At 41.1% G+C, this 19,448-nt stretch overlaps 1 protein-coding gene across 3 annotated transcripts in view; it reads right to left on the bottom strand.

The window, feature by feature from the left end:
- Positions 1–19,448, bottom strand: part of mindy1 (MINDY lysine 48 deubiquitinase 1) — a 56,572-nt gene that overhangs the window by 24,773 nt on the left and 12,351 nt on the right. For 2 of the 3 annotated variants that reach the window (XM_033637337.2, XM_033637338.2), the window contains exons 2-3: positions 11,695–12,610; positions 6,498–6,749 (exon numbers count right to left, since the gene is read on the bottom strand). In XM_033637337.2, the coding sequence (XP_033493228.1) occupies positions 6,498–6,749; positions 11,695–12,061 (619 nt within the window). In that variant the 5' untranslated portion in view covers positions 12,062–12,610. The remainder of the gene's footprint in view (positions 1–6,497; positions 6,750–11,694; positions 12,611–19,448) is intronic. The other variant, XM_078176078.1, reaches the window with a different exon arrangement.

Below are 19,448 nucleotides of genomic sequence, written 5' to 3'. Positions count from 1 at the left end.
AAGATGTCTGTATTGGAATATCTATGTGAGTAATTTCCAGTCTTCCATTCAGATTCATAGTCTGATTCATACCAACATACTACAGGTTTCAATTGTGCAGCATAATAATAATCTTGTAAGCATGGTAAAGCTCTCCCTCCCCTTTCTTTTGTCATCTGCAATGACTTGAACCTTACCCTTGGCCTTCTACTGTTCCAGATGAACATCAGAATCATCCCATCCCATTTGTTAAATTGTTTTTGGGGTATTTCTATTGGCAGTGATTGGAAGAGATAGAGCAACCATGGTAACAGAGTCATTTTAATTATTTCTATTCTATTACTCATATCTAATGGGAGAGGTGTCCATCTAGAAAATATCAGATTCCATGTCCTATGGCCATAATTACTTTCAAAAAAGTTTGAACAGGTCTTTTGTTCAGTTAATTCCCATTTATTTTATTGAGGGAGAGTTCCATTTAAAATCATATTTCCTCCACATGTCTAGTTGAGGGGTAAAGTTGTAAGTGAGGGTTTGAGTTTTTTGGACGTTTAATTTATATCCACTATGGACTATGTATACGTTTTTTTAAAATGGGTCATCGATTTGGGGATGCTGGACTCAGGGCTTGCTAAGAAAAGCAGAACATAATCTGCAAACATACAGTTCCTGTGTTCTTCTCCTCTAATCTCAAGCCCCCTTATATCAGAATTTTCTCTAATTGCTTGGGCAAAGGGTTAAAAAACAAAGCAAACAGGGCCAGGCTCAGAGGGCAGCGCTGGCGAGTCCCCCTTTCCAGATAGATTGATTGCGTAGGTGGCCATTAACTCTGATGCTGGCTATTGGTGAGAAATATATATCAAGCTTTAATGTACTTGACAAAGCAATCCGTAAATCCGAACCTAACAGGCACCCTATATAGATATTCCCAATCCATGGAATCAAATGCCTTTTCAGCATCTAAGCTGACCAGCATTGCACTAATATTTTCTTCTGTAATATGACTCATCACTTGAAGTGTTCTCCTTAAGTTATTCTTTGTCTGCCTATTTTGTATAAAACTTGTTTGGTCTAAATCTATCAGTTCAGGGATAATGGTCACAAGTCTCTTAGATAGGACTGACGCAAATAATTTATAGTCTATGTTTAAGACCGATACCGGTCTATATGAGCTGCATTTCCGTCATTTCTCTTCCTTCTTTTGGAATGATAGAGATGACTGCTTCTCTCCATGATTGTGGGGCTTTCCCTGTCCTAAATGTATGATTAAAACGCTTAAGAAGCATAGGTATTATTTGAGGTCTAAATGTTTTATATCATTCAGACACGCAACCGTCTGAGCCAACACTTTGTTTACTTTAAGTCTTTCAATAGCTGGTAAGTCCAAAGAGCTTAGAAATCTCCACTGTTATGGTATCTACACTAGCTGGTTGGATGTATAAATCTTTACATTCTAGTTCAAAGGCTTGTTGAATGTCTTTTCAAGCCAATTTCGTGTACATATTTTGTGTTTTGGGATTCCTGATTTTATAAATTGTATTCTTCTCCTGTCGTTTTCTTATTCTGCAATACAGAAGTTTAATTGCTTCACCTCCTGTCTCATAATACCTTTGTTTGGCAAAATTCATTTTTTTTCCTGTTTTTTCATCATATAACCCTTTCATGTCTTGTTGTTGACAGCAATTATTCTACCTTAGGTCACAGCCTTTGCTGCATCCCATAGGGTATTTGGGGACACTTCTCCATTATCATTACCTTGGAGATACATTTCAAATTCTTTCTGGGTCTGTTTCTGTACTGCTTTGTCATTTAAAATACCTGTGTTAAGTCACCAAAGTGAATTTTTCTGCTGGTTAGCTACAGGTAAAGTTATGTACACTCCTGAATGGTCCGATACATCCATAATCCCTATATTACGTTCTTTAATTCTATGTCTGTCAGATTAGTCAATTCTTGAGTATGAAAAATGACATGAAGAATAATAAGTAAATTATTTGTCCAGTGGATGATGCTCTCTCCAAACATCAATCATCCCTAGTTCTTAAAGCATCTGCTGGACCTTGGTGTTATTTGAATTTTTCTTTTGGGGCAGATTATGGCTGGTTCACACTACACGATATCAGCCCCATTATAGCCCAATGCAGCGACATACGGTGTCGGCATGGATTGTGAACGACAATGAGTGTCGTACACGATAATCCATCATTTCATCTCGATGGATTATCGCACAAGGTATTCACTGAAGGTGCTTGTGATTGGGAAATGCAAATCTACTTGCATTTGATTTTCTTGTCGTTCACGCCTGCTCCCGTCACAGCCGTCACTTTGACCAGTAGGAACACAGTGCAATCTGTGGCCATAGACAACTGTATGACAACAACACCAAACGCTTTTTGATATTTAGTCTGGGGACGTTACCACAACAGAGAAAAAAAGGGGAAAAATGATGGCGTGAAACAGCAGAGGCACTTTAGCAATCCGGTGAGTACTGCCATTAGCATCAAGCTATTAAAAAATAGTGGTGGGGCTTTTACTTACCACAACTGTAGAGGCTACCAGCTTCATTTGAAACAGACTACATTATAAACAGGCCGATATTTTTTTCCCTCTGTATTTTTATATTTTTTCTTTTTATCTGCTCCTGTTTGCCTCGATAAAATGAATGCATCTCGCCGTCATTTTTAAACTCAACACTTCCTGTATCTGTTTCAAATCAAAAGCCCATTATAACTTTGGTTGAGAGAATCCCTTAATTTTCTGAAGAGGCTTTAATTGTGAAACATTTGCAGGAACTTGTGGAGGATACAGTGACTTGCATGTTTGCATGCGGTACTTCAAACGTTGCTCCTGCCATCTGGTGGCACGTTTTTAATTAATACTACAACAGCATTTCAGCTGGCTCATGAAGAGACACAGTGACTGAAATAATAGTAAAAGTAATAAAAACAGGACAAGAATAACCCAATGACATCACGCACGTCGTGAAAGACGACCGGGGATAATTGGTGTGGATCACTGTGTAGTGCGTCATGTCTGTCCGCCAAGTCATGGCACGATTTCATGACTCCACAATCTCCTAATGTGACATAGTGACTGTCATAACAGACAGAAATGTCTTGTAGTGTGAACCAGGCATTACTCATACACTGCCTGGCCAAAAAAAAAGTCGCCACCTGGATTTAACTAAGCAAATAGGTACAAGCCTCCTATTGGATAATTACTGCATGGGCGATTATCTTTCAGCTGGCAACAAGTTATTTAACCCCAACTGGTGCAATGAGTTGCTTCTCATTTCCTAAACAACCATGTCGAAAGACACATCCCGTGGTCGTGGAAAAGATGTTAGTCTGTTTGAGAAGGGTCAAATCATTGGCATGCATCAAGCAGAGAAAACATCTAAGGAGATTGCAGAAACTACTAAAATTGGGTTAAGAACTGTCCAACGCATTATTAAAAACTGGAAGGATAGTGGGGACCCATCGTCTTCGAGGAAGAAATGTGGCCAGAAAAAAATCCTCAATGATCGTGATCGGCGATCACTTAAACGTTTGGTGAGATCAAATCGAAGAAAAACAACAGTAGAACTCAGGGCTATGTTTAATAGTGAAAGTAAGAGCATTTCCACACACACAATTCGAAGGGAACTCAAGGGATTGGGACTGAACAGCTGTGTAGCCTTAAGAAAACCACTAATCAGTGAGGCTAACTGGAAAAAAAGGCTTCAGTTTGCTAGGGAGCATAAAGATTGGACTCTGGAGCAATGGAAGAAGGTCATGTGGTCTGATGAGTCCAGATTTACCCTGTTCCAGAGTGATGGGCGCAGCAGGGTAAGAAGAGAGGCAGATGAAGTGATGCACTCATCATGCCTAGTGCCTACTGTACAAGCCTGTGGGGGCAGTGTTATGATCTGGGGTTGCTGCAGTTGGTCAGGTCTAGGTTCAGCAACAGTATGTGCTCAAAGAATGAGGTCAGCTGACTACCTGAATATACTGAATGACCAGGTTATTCCATCAATGGATTTTTTCTTCCCTGATGGCACGGGCATATTCCAAGATGACAATGCCAGGATTCATCGGGCTCAAATTGTGAAAGACTGGTTCAGGGAGCATGAGACATCATTTTCACACATGGATTGGCCACCACAGAGTCCAGACCTTAACCCCATTGAGAATCTTTGGGATGTGCTGGAGAAGGCTTTGCGCAGCGGTCAGACTCTACCATCATCAATGCAAGATTTTGGTGAAAAATTAATGCAACACTGGATGGAAATAAATCTTGTGACATTGCAGAAGCTTATCGAAACAATGCCACAGCGAATGTGTGCTGTAATCAAAGCTAAAGGCGGTCCAACGAAATATTAGAGTGTATGACCTTTTTTTTGGTGGTGACTTTTTTTTTGGCCAGGCAGTGTATCTAGTCTAGGTTGAAGTTGGACATTTAGATCTCCACCACATATTAGGGTTCCATATGATTCAGTGGCTATTAAATCAAATAATTTCTCAAAGAATGATTTATTGCTCACAGGAGGAGGGTACACATTAAGATAAGAAAGTTATGAGAACAATAGCCCCTTTTACACAGCCAGATTTTCTGCGAATGTTGGGCCGTTTTGCCGGCCAGCTGCGAGCGTTTATACACACAATTTCGCCCAATTTTCCGCCTCGGAGGGTAGTCATATTGGCGGAACCCTTTAAGTTTAAACAGACCGAGGCGACCTTCCACAACGGGAGGGGCTGTTGAAGACTTGTGCGAGGAGTTGGTGACGCCGCACGTGCGAGCCACTGGAGGTGGATAAACAGGAAACAGCTGATAGCAGGAATTTGCAAGCAGCTAGTAGCTAGAGGGAAACGCAAACCTGACAGACACTGTAAAGATGAGCAACTGGGGAAACAAGGAATAGCGCACCCTACTTGCACTTGCAAACGAAGAGGCCATTACTCTGTTGTTTCTCCTCCGTCTGGCCCAGGGCCTGACTTAATTCTGATTTTTATTAGCTTTTCCCTGACCATGTTGCTTTTCAGTCTAGTTTCCTTGTCTTACGATTGCTCTTCAAAGGGGGTTACAATCTACCAGTTAGGTTCTTTCACAAAGCCGCCTGCCTCAGCGCCATACCAGAAGCATATTGTTTTTCTGAGACCTTTCTTCCCCATTCTGATGCTTGCTTTGAACTTCAACAGGTTGTCTTCACCATGTCTACATGTCTAAATGCATTGAGCTGCTGCCATGGGATTGGCTGATTAGCTATTTGCATTAGGAGAGACCACAACTGCTCAGGAAGACAACCCGCTGCAATACTGGGGGGTTAACAAAGTGCAGTTTCCCACTCTAGCTCAAATGACACAGAGATACCTTTCAGCACCATGCAGCAGTGTGGACAGGGATAGGCTGTGTGTAGCTCAGTGTCACATATTGTAAATGAAAACCAAAACAGGCTCACAGCTGATAATGCAGGGACGCCTCTTTTCATCAAAAATTCCCTGCCTTTCAGTTTTTTTCAAATAGACTTTGATCTACTCACAAACAGCAGTTTGTGATGGCATTATAATATATTATTTCAGTTGTTCTGCAACAGTTGTGTGTTGGTACTGAAATCCACTGAATTTGTTACATTTAAGTAAGGTGTGTGGCAAGGCCATGTTTGTTAAGAAAAACATACGGTTGAAAGTTAAAATGTCATTAACCACAAATTGTTACAGTCAGGAACTGAAGAACATCTAAAGAAAAAAAAACACTGGTATTGGTACTTGGCATCAGCAAGTACCCAAATGTAGGTACTTGTACTGAAAAAAAGTGGTACTGGTGCATCCCTATCCCAAAACCCAAAAATATTCTGTTTACTGGCATTTATAAAAGACCAAAACAGAAAATAGAACCAGAAACTAGTTGCTGTAAAAACCCATTTGATCATCATTCCATCAACTCATTGATTAACTGGCTGATTGTTTCATTTATGCCAACTATAAGCATAGGCAAAATCACACATTTAAACTCAGGGATTCTGTTTAGAAAAGCCTCATTAATGTCTTTAAAGTCCAACAAATATAAACAAGCCCATTTGCAAAATATCAATCATTGCTCATCTCACTGAAAAAATTTAATAAAATTTGTTAACTGTCCTATCTTTAAAAATAACAAATAGAAAATAGTTTTTGTTTAGAAAAGCAAACCCTGCAGTCAGAAGATTTAAATAACAAGTGAAGGTATCACAGTAGTGTGCTCGTATCACTGCTTTGTTTTACATTTAGCTTCATCATTCATTTATCACCATTTATGACCCCAAACTGCTCCGCAGCAGCTCAGAGGTTAGTTATAGCACACATCAAGGGTTCAGTCTGCATTTAAAGATAAATAATATGTGACGTTAGCAGGACTCTAGTTGGGAAATAAAAAAACATCCTCACCTTTGAACCTTTAAAATGTTTTGCAAAGCATTTATCAGGACTGTTAAACAGTGTGGTGAGTGAAGATTTTGAACCTGAACTCAAAGACACACAATAAACAATCAGAGGACGTCTCACCAGCGGCCTCCAGCATCTCCTCTTCCTTCAGACTGGGGACCTCGGTGGACGGAGAGCAGCCCTCCACCCCCAGAGCGGAGTAGGAAGAGGACAGGCCATCCTCCACGTCCAGTGAGTTTGCTGTGGCTGTGACCCCATCTGACAGCTCCAGGCTGGGGATGGAGAAGGAGGCAGAGTCTGTGGACTCCCGCTGGTCATCTGAGCCACCCGCTGTCGCCACAGAGGAGCTCTCCTCGAGGTCCGGATCCACACCTGCAGACACACAACACACCAGAGACCGCAGAGTCCTGAGGACACCTAATAACAGCAAAAACTTTAATAGAATAATAATAATAATAATAATAATAACAATAATAATAATAATAATAATAGTTGTCCCTGGCTTTATATGCGTCCACAAGCTGCTAGGCTAATTTATACAATGTAAAAGGCCATAGGCTCATGCTAATATCATCAGCACGTTGTAAATGTGTCCAGCAAAAAGATAAGTGCTTCATCTGTGAATGCTGCGAGTTATAGTGAAGCCCATTTGTGTACTTACATTTGAAGTTGCTATTAAGCTATATTTAATGTGTGTTTTGGGTGTGTTTTAAATCAACTAAACTTTACAACACTTCACAGAAACCTCCGCTGCCGACCAGTGTTTTGAAGGTGTAACTGCAGAGTGACACAGACACCACCACCACACAAGTATAAATGCTCACAACCACATAGGCCACGTGCGTAGGCTGTAGCGTAGGCTCTGCATAGAGCTAACGCACAACTCTGCAACCATTGGGCCAGTCATCACGAAACTTGCAGGATATGACCACAAAAATATCTGAAACATCCTTTGAAACTTTCATTTCAAACTGACCACTCAAGAGCACTACAAATGCAAAAAAAAAATGGGTGTGGCACAACACAAATCAAACTATAAGTCAGAAATATGTTTCATTACAATGATGAACAACGTAAGCGTAATTATATTGACAGTGCTCAGTTCCAAACATGTGCATTGGCCGGGCACAAAATCTGGCCATAAATCACTGACATCATATAAAAACATCACCAAACTCAGTGGATATTTTCAGTTAGGTGTTGAGACATGTGCTCAAATGTTTTCACAATTGAACAAAATGGGGTGACAATGTTGCCTAAGAGGAGCGTGTTTTGCCTGCAAGTGTATAAGCTTCTGTCTGATGGTCATAAAACCTGTCAGTTATCTTTGATGTAGGTGTCATAAACAGTCAAAGGACTTGATCCTTTGCAACCAGTCCATGCTGGCTTGAACCCCAGAATCGCTGCCTGCAGCTATAATAATCTTTTTGTTCTTTTCACACTGGCTGGCAGCCAATCACATCCCAGAACAACAATGGCTGACTGAAGGCGTCTCCTGACTGGTTGCCTGTTTCTCTGCTCCGCTTCCTGAATGTTAACCAGCTGGAACTTTACTACAAACCAGTGACACAGCAAAGTGTCTCAATAAAGATCTTAAGCTTCACAATAACAGGATTTTCAAATATGTACACTGCTGTTGAAAAGTAATCTGCTGTCACAGAGCTTGATTTTATTTTTTATTTAACCTTTATTTAACCAGGCAAGTCATTAAGAACAAATTCTTATTTACAATGGCGGCCTGGCAATGTGTGGTGATGTGGCTCAGTCATATGTGTCAGAGGACTCCTCTCTATGTCTGAATGGCCTTTGATGCTTTACGGTTGTAGAAAGTCCTTTTAACAAATAGATGTTTAGTACGAAGGGTTTGTTTTGTACATGGAGAACAAAACGCTATACAGTGATTCAATCAGACTGACAACCACAAGAGACAGAGATCCCTCTGAGCAACAGCTAAGAACAGAAGAAACCAGGAGCCACTGGAAAAAAAATCTGGAAGCTTAGCATCAAAATGTGTGCAGATTTATACAGGAACAGGTTCCTCTTTCACTGTCAAGCTCACAATAATGTCTCTAACATGCTGGAATTAACTTGAACCTCTTACTTTAAACCCTAAACTTTAAACCTCTTCATTCAAACCACTGAGTCGACTGCAGAGGACTAACTCAATATTTAGACCCCAAAACAAAGTTAACATCCAAGTTAACACAGTATTCTCCTCTGACATTAGATACTGTGGGACATCAACTCATTTCATTTTTCTTTCTTTATAAGAATATACGACATTTGGTGTCTGAATTATAAATTGACAAGAAAATAAATTTTGGCTCGCTGAACACAGGAGCTGCTGGTCTACTGCTGCCTCAGTTAGTTTGTTTGTGTAATTGTGTGACTTTGGTGAATCTCAACTAAGTAGGGCTGGGCTATACAGCCGGTAAATAATATCACAATATTTTAACACTTCCACATACACATTCCAATACATCATATTTATCTTGATATTTTGAAATCTCCTCTAAACTACTGGGTGCTGTTATAATAAATTTAAATTAAGTACTGCTACAATAAAGTTAAATAAGGTGCTGTTATGATGAAGTTGAGTAAAGTACTGTTATAATAAAGTTAAATAAGGTGCTGTTACAATAAAATTAAATAAAATATTGTTATAATACAGTTGAGTAATATACTGTTATAATAAAGTTAAATAAGGTGCTGTTATAATAAAATTAAATAAAATATTGTTACAATGATGATACATAAGGTGGTGTTACAATAAAATTCAATTAAGTAGTGCTACAATAAAGTTAAATAAGGTGCTGCTATGATAAAATTAAATAAAGTACTGTAACAATAAAGTTGAGTAATGTTATAATTAAGTTGAGTAAAGTACTGTTATAATTAAGTTAAAGTACTGTTAAAAAAGTCAAATAAATTATTGTTATAATGAAATAAATCAAAGCGGAACTACTGGTGCTTTAATTTTGAAGAACTCCGCTCATCTGGAGCTGGAAGTGTTTTTGCTCTGAACTTGAAGCTTCCAGTTAATAGTCAGATGTGAGCAGTTAGCACAACGTTAAACTGTTAAAGCGGTGCTGTTAAATGGAGGATTTATTCACTGTAAGCTGGTAACAAACTAACAGGTCTCAAATTTATATAATTAATAAAATTTTCAGTTAATGTGTTGCAGTCTAGAGCCCTGCAGATACAAAAACACATACCTTGCCTGCTCACACACTTTCACCCAGGAGAGTGGTCTGGAAGGGTGGTGAAGTGCGTGTGGCGCATCATGTTTGTGAGTCCTTTTCTTTTTGTGTCTTTGAGAGGAAGAGCAGGACGGAACTGAAACTTCAAAGCAAGGCTCATGCTAGCCTAGTGGCTTAAAAAATGACATTTATACTCAATGTTCACGATGTAGTCACTTTATATATCTCATGTGGAACAAGCCAAGCTACATTGAGTAAAACTGATATATCAACCACCCCTAGAACTGAGCCTTTAAATCAATAACACAAAATACACAGACATACTGATTGAGGCAGCGGTAAACCAGCAGCTCAAGTGTTGAGCGAGCTAAAATTTGTGTTTTCATCAATGGAGTCTTAGCTAGTGCTGCACGATTAATCTAATCACAATCGCTGAAGAAGAGCATGAGCACGACCGAGAACAGGCTGAGTTGGTGGCGAAAAAAACGCAATTTCTATTACATGGCTTTACTTTGGATTCAGGTACGACAACGTTTAACAGAAAGACGTGCTGTGTAAAAGTTTAAAAGTTAAAGTCGCCACATCCTGCGACAACACGACCAATCTATATCAACACTTGAGACAGCACAGAGAAAAGTAGGAAGAATGCACGCGAGAGAAAGACAAGCCAAGTAAAGTTAAAGACAAAGGGACAACTGAAAGCCACCAGAGCCTCATAAAACAACATCCAAGCACAGTTATGCATACATTTGTAAGTGTCACGGGGAAATCATGCACTCCATAACAAACTATATAATAACAAATGAAAAATTGAGCAATTTTGCTCAGGTTCAGCCCACTTGACATGCTGCTGTGTTGTGCTGTGGCCTGTTCATGTGCTGGAATTTGTCATTTACGTGACAACACCTGAACGTAACACAGGCTCGCTCCGCTGCAGGTACAGTGCCGTGCTGTGCTGCTGTGCCAGCAGCATGTTTGACTGTGTTCAGTCTGTTGATGGTCATTTACACACTGTCCATAACAATAACTATGTCAGGTCAGGTCAGTGCCCCCCTAATATAATGTAGGGGAAACACTGAATCAAGCAAAGAGACTAATGATACCATTTATGTATTATATTGTAATCGCAATCGCAAATCGCGGTATTGTCCACTCAAATCGCAATCGCACATTTTTATCAAATCGTGCAGCACTAGTCTTACCCCTGTTTAGATAGGAGATGTGCAAATTTGTAGGAAAGCCCAATCAGTCTTTTTCAGCATTGGCAGTATAAAAACAAAATTGGGGAGTGCAGCAAAATGCCACCTACCTACTTCTGTTTATACAGAATGCACCTTTTTCGGGGCAATGGGGAGCATGAGCAAGTAACAAAACGTGTAGCTCAGCATGTGACGTAAACAGTGAAGTGGGAGGGAAGCCGCGGCTGGTCAGTCCTTCGGCGATTCTCTCCTAAGTCGGCCCGTTCTTCATCGTCCCCGTCTTCTGACGGTTAATGGCCTCTTCGTTTGCGAGTGCAAGGAGGGTGCGCTATTCCTTGTCTCCCCAGTTGCTCATCTTTACAATATCTGTCGGGTTTGCGTTTCCCTCTAGCTACTAGCTGCTCGCTAATTCCTGCTATCAGCTGTTTCCTGTTTATCCACCGCCAGTGGCTCACACGTGCGGCGTCATCAACAGCTCCTCCCACAAGTCTTCAACAGCTCCTCCCTTTGCGGAAGGCTGCCTCGGTCTATTTAAACTAAAAGGGTTCCGCCAATATGACTACCCTACGAGGCGGAAAATTGGGCACCTCGGATCAATGCTCGGATCAACGCTCGCAGCTTGCCAGCAAAACGGCCCAACATTCGTGGAAAATCTGGCAGTGTAAAAGGGGCTACTTTAAGTTCTGTTCCCTGTTCGAACGGGCTGGCACTTTGTGAAGTACTGAGCATGCGACTGGATAAATGAGACTTGGATTATAATGCTTATAATGTTTTTGGATTCTTCCCTCACAATGGAGACATGCAAAAAAAACATCTTCTGCATGTATTTAATGTAACACGGGGTGAATAACTGATATACAAATGGTCATTTTGCAGTGATGTATTCCTTTAATCTTTTAGTTTGACTCCTGACCTCACCTGACCTCTCACCTGGCTCTCCTCTGTCCTGACCTCCTTCACTCTTGATGTGTCTGAGTAGAGCCGACAGAGATTCTTCTTCGGTGGTAATGGCAGTTATTGTCCCATCTTCAGACGACAATGACGACGAATCCGGTGGTGTGGGTGTGGCCTCCTCCTCCTCTTCTTCTTTGAGGGCTTTGGCAGGAAGAGGACTGTCAGCGACACCATTGCTGCTCAGTGCCTCGGCTCTGACATCTGATACATCTGTTGTCATGGTTACAATCAGTTCTTTGGAGACGCTCTCTGCGGGAAGAGACACTTCGTCTTTGTTTTGTTCAATCACTAGATCTGCTGCTGCAGCCGGCACCGAGCTGGACTCCGCCATGATTGGCTGATAGTGGATTCTGACGAAACGAGACCTGATACGAACAAACACCAACTACTTCTGAGCACAAAAACACGTGTAGAAAAAATAAATCAAGAAGCCCTTATGTTAAAAAAAAAATGTTTCAGGTCTGCTCTGAGCTATTGATTTAAGATGGAGGCGTGGCGGCTAAGGAGGCAGACAGCAGATGAGGCCCCAGCATGGCCGCCAGGGGAACCTCTAGTATGTTCTCGAGCCTGCTGAGGGTGTCACAGAACAAACACACCAATCTATCTGATACTGACAACGACAAACAGTTTCTGGCAGAAGTGAAATCTGTCGTCATAAATTAAAAATATATGAAGATTAAACTAAAGGCAGGAACTCTTCTTCTTCTTCTTCTTCTCCTCTTTCTTCTTCTTTCCTGCCAACGGGAATTAGTTTGTGGGATGGTTAGAAGACTTCCTGTCAGAGAAAGTCTTTGCTGTCTGTCAGCAGGAACGATAGGGATGGAGGATTTTCTCTTCCTCTACTTCTGTCAGCAGAGCATCAACAGACTTCCTGTCAGACCTGAAAAGAAATAAACAAGAAGGACAAATCATTAAAGATGCTGGCTGTCTGTCTATCTGTCTGTCTGAAAAAACACCGACACATTTGGCTTCCTGATCAATATTGTTATTAAGTAGTTCAATCTGTTTAAAAACAAAAAAACAACTAACAGCAAAGACATAACTGACAAATCAGAATGATGAAGCTTATTTCTAAAGTTTAAAAAAAGACTTTGGTCTAAATACACTGGATCCGACATTTACCACAATGCACTTGGACATGGTGTCTTTCACTAGAGCTTTCTTGTCTGGTAAATGGCCACATCTTTCTGACTGCACACCCTCAGTGTGTAAGCCAGACACCCTGTGACACATCTGCAGTGTCCAAGGCTGATGACATCACTATCACATCTATGTGACATGATTAGTACAACAGCTGTTTTCACAGGATAAGGAGGAAGAGGAGTGGTAAACTAATCTTCATGTTTCAAATCAGTCATTTTAACTGTATAAACATGATTACTTCAGGATCAAAATTAAAAGCTGACGAAACATAAAAACACAAGGTGGAACCTGTACAGACAGGTTTAACAACACACGTAAGTTTACTTTTACGACATAAAACATTCTTTTTTTAAGGGAAAAGGGGAAATGATATTTAATTGGTGTTTATTATTTAGACAGTCATCTAGTGACTAACTGGTCGCAATACAACAGGCATCTGTGTCACCACTGAGGACTAAAACTATTACTAACAAAGGACAAAGGGCTGACGATACATTGACCAACACCCATTCTCGGAACCCATCGGCTGTATTACAGCCTCTGGGGGCAGACCCCCGATTTTTTGGCATTCCGGTTTGATCTGAGCAAAGGAGGCGAATTTCCGTTTCCGACTTCCATTTATATATAAGTAAATATGCTGAACCATTGCGATGGATTCAGAGTTCGCAGTGACGCCAGTTCACCGCACGGACCGTTTAACCTGGCAACAACTGTAGCCGGCTCTAACGTGATTGGTCAATATCACGCGGACTACAAACAGCCTACAACCGGAAACCAGGGCTCTTCCGCTCCTCTTCCGGAGGCAAGATCTCCGGGGTTTGCCTACAGACTCTACATTCACTGAATGTATATAGAGACTAACCAACTCCAAAACTGCATACTTCATAATGATAAAAACTGAATATGGTACTAAGAGTTTAGTCTCGCCACCAGACAATCAGAGATCTCCGCCTTCTGATAGTCTGGGGACACTCCTTTCTAAATTGTGTTTAACACACCGGCGAAAACGGCCAGCAACAAAGCAACGCCTCTTGCATTTTTGAAAAGGACACGCCTTCTCGGAAATGTGCGCTCCCCTTTTTCTCATCCGCAAGGAAACAAACACACAGAGAGCTTGAAAATGGATGCCGAGAGATTTAACTCCGTTTAATCAAAATTGTGCTCATCCGTAAAGAAAATATTTTTTTCCAGCAGATGTCTTAGTTACAACATGATTGAGCTAACTGGAGTAGTTTTAGGTCGTATCCGACAACGGGAAGCTTTTAAGAGATGACGTCCTGATGTTAGCTTTGCTGCTGCTGTTAGCTGTCCCTGTCAGCTGCAGCCACTGATGCTTTCTAGACATCGTGATTTCCCAAAACTGAATAAATACCACACATAGCAACACAAAACTGCTTTGCTAGCTCAATCATGTTGTAACTAAGATATCCGCTGGAAAAGATATTTTTTTCACGAACCATTTAATGAGTTATTACCTATTACTGACACCGCTAACGGCTAACAGGGCTAACAGCTAACAGTTAGCCCAGCTAAACGTGTACACAGAAATAGTAATGTTTGTTCAATCATTGTGTTTATAGACTTTACAAACATCGGATTAGTCTAAACGGTGATACAGTTATGTGAAAAATGTGACATACATATATATATATATATATGTATATATATATATACATATATATATATACACATATATATATATATATATATATATATATATATATATATATACATACACATATATATATACACATACACATATAAATATATATATATATATATATATATATATATATACACACACACACATATACATATACACACATGTATATATATGTAGCTAAAAGCTCTGCTGGTTTTCTACCCTTAAGTATTGATAAACAACAAGGCAATTCCCTATAACGTTATAGTCCGGCTGGACGGATGAGTCATGGCCTTGTAAAAGATTATGTTTGTTTCTTTTAGTTGGCAAGAATGTGTCGCCGCAAACGCGACAAACATCCACTAACTTTGACTGCGTTTTCTGCGAGCACAGCCGAGCCATTTTGTACCGCTACACGTGTTTCTAGTGGGACTATGTTTACAAGCACAAGAGTTCAGCGAGCCACCGAAGGACCGCCCTGCAGATTTACTATTGGTTCTGCAACGTAGGGAGTTTTTTTAAACTCTGAAATTGTATCCGCCCATCTAAACACAAAATCAGGGAGAAAGTCATCAGTCTTTAGTTAAGCAAAGCGTCTAAAGACTGACTTGTGAGTCTACTAAGAGTTATGCTGTATATAATTTGTTTTAAAAATAAGGCTCTCTTTGTTCTCAGCTGAGATCCGGCATTTCACCTTTGAAAACTAGAGGATGTTCCTAACGACTAATTTCCCCAATGTTGAAACAGAAGTTCAAACTTCAAGACTAGTCTTAAAGTAAGAAAACACTCAGAATTGAGCACAATTTAATTTAGAAGGTAAACAAAAATTCCATCCATCCATCCATCCATCCATCCATCTATTTTTAACCGCTTATCCAATGCCAGGTCACAGTGGTAGCAGGCCAAGCAAAGCATTCCAGACACCCCTCCCCCCAGCAACTCTTTCCAGCTCCTCCTGGGGGACCCCAAAGCATTCCCGAACCAGACGAGATAAGTAAGTAATAAGTAATCCGTTCAGCGTGTTGGGTCTGTCCCTGGGCCTCTTACCAATGGGATGTGCCTGGAACACATCCAACGGGATGCACCCAGGAGGATCCTTATCAGATGCTGGTACCACCTCAAATGACCCCTTTCAACGCAAAGGAGCAGCGGGTCTACTCCAAGCTCCCTCCAGATGTCCAAGCTCTTTACCCTATCTCTAAGGCTAAGCCCAGCCACCCTTCAGAGGAAACTCATTTCGGCCATTTGTATCTGCGATCTCATTCTTTAGGTCATGGTTCATGACCATAGGTGAGGGTTGGGACGTAGATGGACCAGTAAATCGAAAGCTTTGCCTTCCAGCTCAGTTCCCTCTTCATCAAGACAGTCCCAAACAGCGCCCACATCACTGCAGATGCCACACCAAACCACAGATCCATCTCACGCTAAATTCTAGCCTAACTCGTGAACAAGACCCGAGGGCAGTAACTCTCTCCCAACCCAGAGGGGGCAATCCACCGCATCCATGGGCAAACTCCTACAACCCCTTCAGCAGCTCCACAGCAGGGCTGCTGCTGGAAATATAATTTGGCTGAAAAAAAACAAAACATGGTGAATATTATAAGAGCTGTTTGAAATAAATAATCACATTTTTCATCAAGCAAATAGTATTCTAAATGCCGCTAAATGTGCGGCACTCTGCCTCCTTTCATATTTAATAGAGGGGGGACAATACCTGAAAGTAATATTCTCAGCTGTCAGGATGTGCCTGCTGTAAAGGGTAAATATAATCATAGAAGGCTGAAAATCACAGGACATGTCTGTTCTGGTTATACAAGTCAGCAGTGTAAAGCTCAAGCATGTGGGGGCCTCCTTTCATATTTAATAGAGGGGGGGACCGTATCTAAAAGTACAGCTGTCAAGATACAGGCCTTTGCCACCTTGGTCTCGAAAAAACCAAAGGAAAACCCTGCCCCAACTGTACTCAGTTCAATCGGCAAACATCCAACACAATCTTCCTCCTATCAGTCAATCTCCTTATTAAATGTTGATGTCAAAATTCTTGCAAAAGTTTTGGCCAGTAGATTGGACAATGATTTACCAACAGTCATCAGAATATGAAACAGGGTTTATCAAAAACCGTCACTCCTACTTTAATACTCGTCCTTTATTTGATATTTTGTACTCCCCCTCTGGCACAGTCCTGAATGCATTTTCTCTTTGGACGCGAAGAAAGCTTTTGACCATGTGGAATGGATGTACCTGTTTGCAATTGTATAAAAATTAAACTTTGGACCAAATTTCATCTTGTGGATTACATTATTGTATTCCTGCCCCACTGCCTCAGTCCTTACTAACTCTCAACAGTCACAACCTTTTAACCTCCAACGTGGTACTCGCCAAGGGTGCCTCTTAAGCCAATTACTTTTTGACTTGGCCATAGAGCCGCTGGCGACTACATTCCATAGCTGTCAAGAGATTTCAGGGATTTGGAGGGAGTTGAACACAAATGGGCCTTATATGCTGACAATCTCTTATTTTTCTTATCAAGCCCCATATTTCCCTACCCCATGTGCTATCACTACTTACTAATTTTAGCCAGTAAATGAGGCAGTGCTTAAATCAGAGTATACAAGTCTCTCTTTTAAGATTATGAGAGACCAATTTACCTACCTTGGTACTGACGTCACAAGAAAACACAAGGGTCTTTTAGGGAAAATTCTCTCACTCTGTAAAACAAGGTGAAACACTACCTGACACAGAGGTCTCCTCTATCCACATCCCTAGTGTGCCGAAAAAAAATTCTATTAAGATGAATATTCTCCCCAAATTTTTATATCTTTTTCAATCTGTACCAATTTTTATACCTAAATAGTTCGTAGAGTCATTAGACTCAGTTATTCCATCATATACAGTACAGGCCAAAAGTTTGGACACACCTTCTCATTCAATGCGTTTTCTTTATTTTCATGACTATTTACATTGTAGATTCTCACTGAAGGCATCAAAACTATGAATGAACACATGTGGAGTTATGTACTTAACAAAAAAAGGTGAAATAACTGAAAACATGTTTTATATTCTAGTTTCTTCAAAATAGCCACCCTTTGCTCTGATTACTGCTTTGCACACTCTTGGCATTCTCTCCATGAGCTTCAAGAGGTAGTCAGGTTAATACACAGCCGACAGCCCTATTGGACAACTGTTAAAATTCATATTATGGCAAGAACCAATCAGCTAACTAAAGAAAAACGAGTGGCCATCATTACTTTAAGAAATGAAGGTCAGTCAGTCCGGAAAATTGCAAAAACTTTAAATGTGTCCCCAAGTGGAGTCGCAAAAACCATCAAGCGCTACAACGAAACTGGCACACATGAGGACCAACCCAGGAAAGGAAGACCAAGAGTCACCTCTGCTTCTGAGGATAAGTTCATCCGAGTGACCAGCCTCAGAAATCGCAAGTTAACAGCAGCTCAGATCAGAGACCAGATGAATGCCACACAGAGTTCTAGCAGCAGACCCATCTCTAGAACAACTGTTAAGAGGAGACTGCGCGAATCAGGCCTTCATGGTCAAATAGCTGCTAGGAAACCACTGCTAAGGAGAGGCAACAAGCAGAAGAGATTTGTTTGGGCCAAGAAACACAAGGAATGGACATTAGACCAGTGGAAATCTGTGCTTTGGTCTGATGAGTCCAAATTTGAGATCTTTGGTTCCAACCGCCGTGTCTTTGTGAGACGCAGAAAAGGTGAACGGATGGATTCCACATGCCTGGTTCCCACTGTGAAGCATGGAGGAGGAGGTGTGATGTGTGGGGGTGTTTTGCTGGTGACACTGTTGGGGATTTATTCAAAATTGAAGGCACACTGAACCAGCATGGCTACCACAGCATCCTGCAGCGACATGCCATCCCATCCGGTTTGCGTTTAGTTGGACGATCATTTATTTTTCAACAGGACAATGACCCCAAACACACCTCCAGGCTGTGTAAGGGCTATTTGACCAAGAAGGAGAGTGATGGAGTGCTGCGGCACATGACCTGGCCTCCACAGTCACCGGACCTGAACCCAATCGAGATGGTTTGGGGTGAGCTGGACCGCAGAGTGAAGGCAAAGGGGCCAACAAGTGCTAAACACCTCTGGGAACTCCTTCAAGACTGTTGGAAAACCATTTCAGGTGACTACCTCTTGAAGCTCATGGAGAGAATGCCAAGAGTGTGCAAAGCAGTAATCAGAGCAAAGGGTGGCTATTTTGAAGAAACTAGAATATAAAACATGTTTTCAGTTATTTCACCTTTTTTTTGTTAAGTACATAACTCCACGTGTGTTCATTCATAGTTTTGATGCCTTCAGTGAGAATCTACAATGTAAATAGTCATGAAAATAAAGAAAACGCACTGAATGAGAAGGTGTGTCCAAACTTTTGGCCTGTACTGTATATGGAAAGGCAAGCGCCATCGATTGAATAAAATCTATCTTCAAAAATCTACAGGTAGGGAAGGCATGGCACTGCCAAACTTCCGCTTTTATTGGTGGGCGGCTAATTTGCGGTGTCTGGCTTTTTGGTCCCATTTCTGTAACCAAGCTGACTGTCCATCTTGGGCGGAGATGGAGTTAAATTAGGGGTGCACGATAACAGGAATTATTACATCATTCCGATAAGTCCGATATCATGACGAATAGCCCCGATAACATATATAATTTTGTCAGCACGGCAGTGCCCCGCTCCCACTATGAGACCTGAATGGCCTGCAGTGAATGCTGCGTTCAAGTGACGTCGGCATAATCAGAAAAACTCTTTCTGACTGGGAAAATTCAAGAATACCCCCTCATGTCGGAAAAGAACTCGTTAAGTCGGTCATAATTTCACACAGACGCGCACACTCTCTCTCTTTCACTCACTCACACACACACATACACAGACACACACACACACACGCACACTCTCTCACACT

This window comes from Epinephelus lanceolatus, chromosome 16, assembly GCF_041903045.1.
Source record: "Epinephelus lanceolatus isolate andai-2023 chromosome 16, ASM4190304v1, whole genome shotgun sequence".
NCBI lineage: Eukaryota > Metazoa > Chordata > Actinopteri > Perciformes > Serranidae > Epinephelus > Epinephelus lanceolatus.
Note: the sequence above shows the minus strand (reverse complement) of the source record. Positions and strands in the feature narration are given on the sequence as shown.